This window comes from Geospiza fortis, unplaced genomic scaffold (assembly GCF_000277835.1).
Source record: "Geospiza fortis unplaced genomic scaffold, GeoFor_1.0 scaffold194, whole genome shotgun sequence".
Classification (NCBI taxonomy): domain Eukaryota; kingdom Metazoa; phylum Chordata; class Aves; order Passeriformes; family Thraupidae; genus Geospiza; species Geospiza fortis.
Window position 1 is genome coordinate 3761812 of NW_005054322.1, and position 7778 is coordinate 3769589.

Genomic DNA, 7778 nt, shown 5'->3' on the forward strand with positions numbered 1-7778 from the left:
GGAGGTATGGCTGTGCCTAATAACACTTAGTGAGTACTGAGGAGAACTATTTCTTGGTGTTCTTGGGTTGCTGTAACACAAGCTGATGCTGACAAGCCATACAGCAGTTATGGATGTATTTTATCATGTTTTCTGCTCTTCTGTTGGGAAGTCTGGTCCCTGGAGTGTGTTATGTGATGGCTGGCTTTCAGGGGCATGACTTCCCAGTAGCATCTCTCTGTCAGGCCAGGCCAGTTTACACAGGGAAAACCATTAAAGTATTTTTACACTTGGCAACATACATCTTCTCTTGCTTCAGTGACCTTTGGGAACACATTTGTCGTATCCTTCTAGACTTCTTATCTTTGCAATAAACCAGGATGGGGCAGGCAAAAAACAGCATCTGCCAGATAAACTTCCTTAGAGATTACAGATTCAGCAAAGTATATGAGAGGAGAAAACTCTGGATGCAATAAGGTGCCCCCTTAAAAAGGGTGCAGATAACATCCTCCAGGAAGTTTTCTGCTCTGTAGTCATGTCCACCTTGGCAGGACTGACTGGGTGCTGCCTTTTCCAGCAGTCTGGGACTGCTGGGTTGATGGAGAACACTACCCAGCCCAAAGGGTGCAGACTGGCACAGGCACATGGCCAGCATGGCTGGGCAACCAAACCAGAATCGCCCACAGTAGCTATAAACCTCTCAAGAAAATAATCTCTGGGCAAAGCAAGAGCCATACCCCTTCAAGGAGCTGCAGAAGGGGGCGCGGGGCACTTTTGTTCCCCAGGCTTGGAGGTGTTCTGGCAGAGCAGGTGTGTGCAAAGGCCTCCTTGAGCTCAAGACTGTCAGCATAGGTGATGTGGCTGAAGTTGAGCTGCTGCTGCCAAGAAAATGCTCCTGTGGAAGGGGAGGTTTCCCTCCATGCCATCCCTGATCATCCTGGAGGTTGATGGTGCACCACACCAAGATGGTTCTCCTGGTACCAGTGCGTGCCACCAGATGATTTTTCACCCGAAGTTATGCTGCTTCCATTGCTGGTGTAGCAGGGGAAGAAGCAGGAGAGAGGAGGCAAAGCCAGCGCAGCCCCTCCCCGGTGTCCCGGCCGTCTCCAGGCAGGGCGGCGCAGCCCTGCCCGGTTCGGGGGCTCCGGCTTCCCGCCATGCGGGAACGGCATCCAGCGCCCCAGCCCAAATCCCTCCCGAGACACGGGCTCCGGGCGCCTCTTCCCTCGGCAGCGGAGCCCGGCCAGCAGGAGTCCCTGTTGCTTGTCTCAGGGAATCGCGCACGACTCAAATCTCACCCACCGGACAATTCCTGTTTCACGCTGTTTCTCCCGCCAAAGATAATCGTACACTAATACGGTAAATCACGGTGCTGCACCATGACTGATGCCAAATGCAAATGCCAGTTTGCAAATGCTACCGGGAGCGATCTGTGTAGAGATACTGAAAATGCAAAATAAACTTCCAAATTTCTGGATTAAATCTCCCTTAAGAACAAGCTCATGTTTGGACCATAAGTCCAAAAGTAGTGGAGTAGTAGAAATCTTTCCAAACAATATACTTTCCTCCTGACAATGTGTAGCTTCTCTTTGAACTGCAGCAATTCAGTAGCATTGGAAGGCTCATTTCTGAAGTTTAAGAACAGCAACAGCCTGACAAAATTGGTACTAAACACATAGGGTGCTGCTTGTTCTGGCATGAGCTGTGCTGCAAATTATTTTGGTGAAAATGAGAAGAAAGATCTGCTATTAATCACCTGCAAGGGCATGAACTGTGAGTCATTATTAACTTAACTTCTCTTAAGAAATAATAGTTTTGCATTTGTAAATGTTACTAAACAGGCAGAATGAATGCCCATCCATTTCTTAACTCCTGCAATATTTATTCCAGCATTTGCTAGTAAGTAGATGTCTAAGCAGGGTATTGGTGATAAGAAAATTATTTACATTTGTATTACTTCGTTAAAACTAATTAAGGGGGCTGCCTACTTTGAATCTAAAAGTAGTCATTAGTGTTTCAGTGCATATTTGCAGAACAAAGTAACTGGCAGGACCCTACATTCTCATTGGGAATATGAAAATTATGAGCCAGGGAAAAAAACTGAAAGCAATAGAAAGAGTAAAGCACCTTCATATACACTTTGAGACAATTCATCTGACAACTGAGTAATAAACTGATGTTATGGACTGTGTTTAAAATGCCTATGGCTGGAAATATAAAGTAGGAAATGATTCAAGTACTTCACCTGTTCCACCCATTAACCAGTGACATACATTTCAATTTATATTGAGTGATAACAATTTTCTGTGGCAAGAGAATGAAATCATAATGATAACAAGATGTTATTGCATGCAATGTTTAAGGCTTATCAATACATGCAGTAGGTTACACAGCTAATACTCACCATACAGTATGGTTAACATGGACACAGGCATGACAAGGAAACCCAGCAGCATATCAGCTATTGCAAGTGACATTAGAAAATAGTTAGTGGCATTCTGTAGTTTTTTCTCCAGTGAAACAGCCATGATGACAAGAATATTTCCAGCAATGGTTAAAACAATCACTATCACTGTCAGCAAAGCCGGCCAGTTTTTCTGTGCAGGGCAGCACGGTGGGCTCATGTTACTTTCACATGAAAGATTGGTTAGGTTGTCAGAGTTCACAGTCAAGTTGCAGAGATGTGATATATTAATTTCTCCAGCTCCATAAACATTTCTGTAGAATCTTCTCTCATGGTTAATTTGTATGAAGGAGTTTGCAGTTGGGTTCACAGAGCTCTCTCCATCACAAAGAATATCCATTGCTAAGTCCAAAACCACAGAGATAAATTGTGAAAAACAGGAAATTATCACCCTTTGTCACCATTGGGCATTATATTCCTCAGCTCTCCATGCCAGAAGTTGAAGGTGCACAATCTTTTGTGGACTGTATTTTTGCCACTAGTGCGATGTAGAAAAACATACCAGAATTACTCCAAAAGCTGAAATGTTTTGTTTTCAGTTCCAGAGGAAGCCCAGTGTTGGCATATATTGAAAATCCAGCTGAAAAGTAAAACCAGGCTGTAGGATACAGAATGTGGACTTGAGGCTTCAGAGAGCAAAAATGTTGGAGAAATAAAAGACATAAAACTTTTGCAACCACTAGGACTCCCCTCTGGAGCTACATCTTATTGCTATTGGTAACTGCTATCACATAATTTTAAACACAGCAGTATTAAAATATCTCCCTGTATTAAGCAGCAAAGCTCTTGCTTCTCTATTAAGAAAGTTGATTAATGATTCCATCCAGCGTCTTTTTCTTGAAATAATTAAATATGCTCTTATTTATAGAGCATCTTCCATAATATGGCTGATAGTCTCTGTCTTCTGTTGTATTTCAGAATCATTTTCAGCCTCATATCAGAGACTACACATTCTGCTCCATGCTGATTTTTGTAGCTAATTGTACCTTTTGGCCCAGCATGGCTTCAGAATGGAAATTAAACAACTAGATACTGTTATAAAAGAATACAATTTAAGGAAGACTTACATTGCACTTCAGAGCCCACTTTCAAACCGCAAATAGATGCACTTTGCACCCTGCTTTACAGTATTCTTCGCTGTGTTTAGCCAGTTCCGTGCCTTTTTTCTTCAGCCTCCTCCACAATGGTGGTATTTTAAATAGTTTTTTGACTTCTAAACTGCACACTTGAGTGAAGCCAGTTCCTGTGCTGCGAGGCTTGCTCTTTTCTTCTGAGAGATAGGCTGCTTGCTGGCTCTTTCCTTGTGCATTTCCCCGCCCCAGGGCAAGCTATATTTAAAGTAATAATAATATCAGAGCCCTTCTTGAAGTGACACAAAGGAAAGTGCGCGCACACGCTCCCGAGAAAGCAGCCTGCACGGAGGAATTACTGATTGCAACAGGAATGGAATTTCTCCCTTGCTGCCTTGTTCGGATTGTCAGACCTCCCACTCTCTGGATGTCAGAAACTGAAAGGTAGCAACGGCAGAGGAGGGCAGGGGAGGGCAGAGCAGAGAGGGTCTTTTTGGTAAACTAGCAGCTTTTTCGTGCTTGTTTTAGAGGTTCTCTTCTTGGGGGCTTTTTCAGCACATGCTTTCAATTTGCAGCGGGTGGCTCACAAACAGCTGCATGCAATTACAGGGATTTACAGGATGCAGGCTTGAGAGAGACAAAATCTAAGGCTTGCGACCGTGGATACTAGTGAAATATGTACGTTTTTCCCTAAAGAGGGGAAATTCCACCAGCCTTAAAAAGCAGGCATAATATTCAGTCCCCTTTAGTTTTAACTCCAGGTCTGTGCTGACATATGAATCAAATTGGCAATAGATATTTATAAAAAATTGAAGTCACTCTGATGTCATACTCATTTGTCAGGAGATGGATGTAACAGCTAACTCCAGCAGCCTGTCCCAAGCAGGCATCCCGAATGAAGCAGTTCTGTAAAGCAAAGTGTGTATAGAGCAAAGGGGAAACAAAACAGCCTGACACTGCTTCTGCCTTGTACCTCTGCTGCCAGGACACACGTGAAGAAATAGCCAACTTTTCAATTTGCCACCTAAAAAAACCAGCTCCCAGACTTTCTGAGACTTACAGTGTTCAAAAGTTTTGCTGCGTGGGTCCGCTGCTCGCCTGCACATCCTGAAATACACTGCAGACTTCCTTCATGCTGGGGGCAATGGCTTTAAACAGGCAGGCTCAGGCAGTTCACAGTGAGAGCTCAGAGAGGTGCCAGTGTCACTGGGCACCCCTGGGTCCTGGCAGACCCTTGGGAGCTGCAGGCTGCTCCCATAGCTCAGCTCTGTGTGCAGCACTGTTAACCCTGCTGCAGATCCCAGGGAACTTCAGACACATGGAGCCTTACTAGAGCTCAGCTGACATGTGCTAATCTCTTCATGGACCCAAAACCATACCAAAGTGATTCTCAGGGCACACACTGAAGCCCATTCAGATCAGTGGGGCACAGTTACAGAAAGCCTTTCACAGTAAAGTTTTTTGGAGCCAATTTTACTCGCAGGTGAACCCAGCAAGACTGGGCAGATGAGGCAGTAGCTCCCACTAATGCCCATGTGGGACTTGGAAATGTGTCATGGCAGTGCTAAACTTTCCCAGTCCCATAGGTGAGGCCAGAAGACTATCAGACAACACAAACTGGTAAAAAAAAGGTGGTAATGCTGGATTTAGCAAGAAATGTTTTAGCCCTGGCAGTCTCACCCAGAAGCCAGACAGGGAACTTTCCTCTCTCCTTTCATACAATGTGTTACTGTGTTCACCAAGTGAATTTGGCATCCATGCTCATGGTGGCCATCCCCATGAACATGAGGGTGATACAGAGGGTAGGCTCCACTTCTGCTTTTTGTAGCCACTGTGCAGAACAGGGCTCAGGACCACTTAGCTAGGGCTGCATACAACCTTTGTGAGGAGCCCAGGTGTCCTGCTGCTTTCTTAGAAGGCTGGCTCTGGGCTCTGACAGCTATAGCATAGCAGTCATGGTGTGTCATGCATGTCACTCCAAGAAAGAAGTAGCAGTATGTTTATTGATATAACTCAGTGATTTTTCCAATCTTCATGGTAAATGTGAAAAGGGTTTAATAAGATCTGATGACAAGGTGCACTTGATTATTTATGGCCTAAAGGACAGGGTCAGACAAAACAGGCAGGGAGAGAGACTCTCCTGTTGAGTCATGAGGTTCAGAAAAGACTTCCTTGTGTTCTAAGAGAAGTAGCAGTATGTTTATTGATATAACTCAGTGATTTTTCCAATCTTCATGGTAAATGTGAAAAGGGTTTAATAAGATCTGATGACAAGGTGCACTTGATTATTTATGGCCTAAAGGACAGGGTCAGACAAAACAGGCAGGGAGAGAGACTCTCCTGTTGAGTCATGAGGTTCAGAAAAGACTTCCTTGTGTTCTAAGCTTCTTCTTAGAAGGGAGTTCATGTGTGCCTAATTCCAAACTTAGATTTAGTCAACAGTTTATATCTCAAGGATTATACGTGCACAATCAATCTTTTGTGTCACTTAGCTAAGATTTCAGAGTTTAGCACGCTATTATTCATTTACTGAGAATCTCTTGAGTCAAGGGATCTCTCAGCTGTGAGGAGTAACCTTGAGAGCTACTACTCAAAGCAAAGGCCCTGGCAAACAGTCCACTGCTCTGCAGGAGAGATCAATGAGCCCTGGCTGTTCACTATTTATGCAGTAAGATAACTGACTTCTGGTCATATTTGCATACCAGCTACAGAAGTTAATTTCTTCCAAACTTGGCCTGAGTTGGACCTTGACAAACAGTATGGTTGGGGGTGTGTAATGACTCATTTAAAACTGCAGCTCTACTCAGGACATCAAGAACATAAAAGTGAGGTGCAAGCCAGCCAAATGTTGCCTTGCCTAAGACCTTTGCAGCTACAGTTGTAAGCTCTCCATTTAAGGACTGCACTGTTTACTTTGGTGTAGCTGTAGACACATGAGTATCTACCTTCTGAGTATCTTCTGAAAACTTAGCTTTCCTGATAGAAAGCAGTTTGGCATATGTGAAACTGAGGCACAGGCATATTAAATTTTTTTTAGGTTTGCACATGAAGCAGTGATAAATCAGAAACCAGTTTTGTGCAGGTTGACATGTCAGAAACAAATCTGTGATCTTGCATCTTCTAGCAACTGTGTTGGATGTGCAACTGATCGTGAGTTTATCGTATTATTTATCTCAGGATTTTTATTCTATTTTGACTGCTGGAGCTACTCATCTCACCTCCTTCCAAGAACCTGAAAATTGTTTTCCTTCCATATAGTATCACTGCAGGTATCAAGCAAAAGGAGTGTCCAAACTTCATTTGCAGAGCCCAGCAAAAGGAAGGTACCAGGGCTCTCATCCATCTGCAAAACCAAGCAAGCTCCACCTTGAGAATTCGGTGTGGAACAACTCCTAGGTGATCAGTCATGTCCAAACCAGCCTTGAACTCTGCTTTTCCTAAAGGTGGAAAGCTCTGGAAAGGTGTAGGTGCCACGCTCTTCAATTTTAAACCAAGGAGCTTGCAGGTGGATAGCAGCAGTGCCTCACATGCTGCGACCTGCAGTCCCAGGCAGCGCGTCTGCGCTAAGAGCCGGCAGCTGCGCTCTGCCCCAGCCTATGGAAATTAAGTGGAATCTTAGCTTAAAATGGCAATAATGTGGTTGTGGTAGACAGAAAGCAGTCTCTAGAAACGCAGCTGGCATGGGAACAGACTGCATATTGCTTTTTAATTTCTGGAAGGCACCAACGTAACAAATTCATGACAGCCCCTCCCCTGTTCCCTAGCTCTGCTTGGAAATTTTTTGTAGGACATTATTTTGTTCTCTTCAGCAGGGATTTTATGCTTGGCATGGTGCACATAAACACTTCCTAGAAATGCTGCTTTTCAACAATTTTCATCTGAAAGAGGAGAAGTTAAAAACCTAGTTTACATAATTCAAATTTGGTGTTCTCAGGATTGTTTCAGGAGTAAAAATCCCCAGTTTCTGAGCTTGCCATTGCTCTCTGGTATTCTGAATAGATTTTGTAATCAGTAAATGTAGTAGTAACTGAGGATGTTAATAAATCACTCTGATATCTAAAAGTGAGGCAAGTGAAATGTGAATAATTCGTGTTGCTGTTGAGACTACTACAGTTTGGTGTCTCTGTTTGTATTCATAAGGGTCCCTTGGATGTGAATCAGAGGCTAGTTATTACAAACCATTACAAAAACTCCCCTCTCTTTCTGATGCATTTGAGATCATTCTGGACCTCTCAGCCTTCTAGACCCATGCCATTGTAGTGAGG

General features: G+C 43.8%; 1 protein-coding gene across 2 annotated transcripts in view; it reads right to left on the minus strand.

Annotated features, from left to right (window-relative positions):
- The window catches only part of HTR2A (5-hydroxytryptamine receptor 2A), a 25907-nt gene extending 23036 nt beyond the window's left edge, over window positions 1-2871 (minus strand). For both annotated transcript variants that reach the window (XM_005420771.2, XM_005420770.3), the window contains exon 1: window positions 2384-2871. In XM_005420771.2, coding sequence (XP_005420828.1) covers window positions 2384-2783 — 400 coding nt within the window. In that variant the 5' untranslated portion in view covers window positions 2784-2871. The remainder of the gene's footprint in view (window positions 1-2383) is intronic.
- Window positions 2872-7778: the final 4907 nt, after the last annotated feature.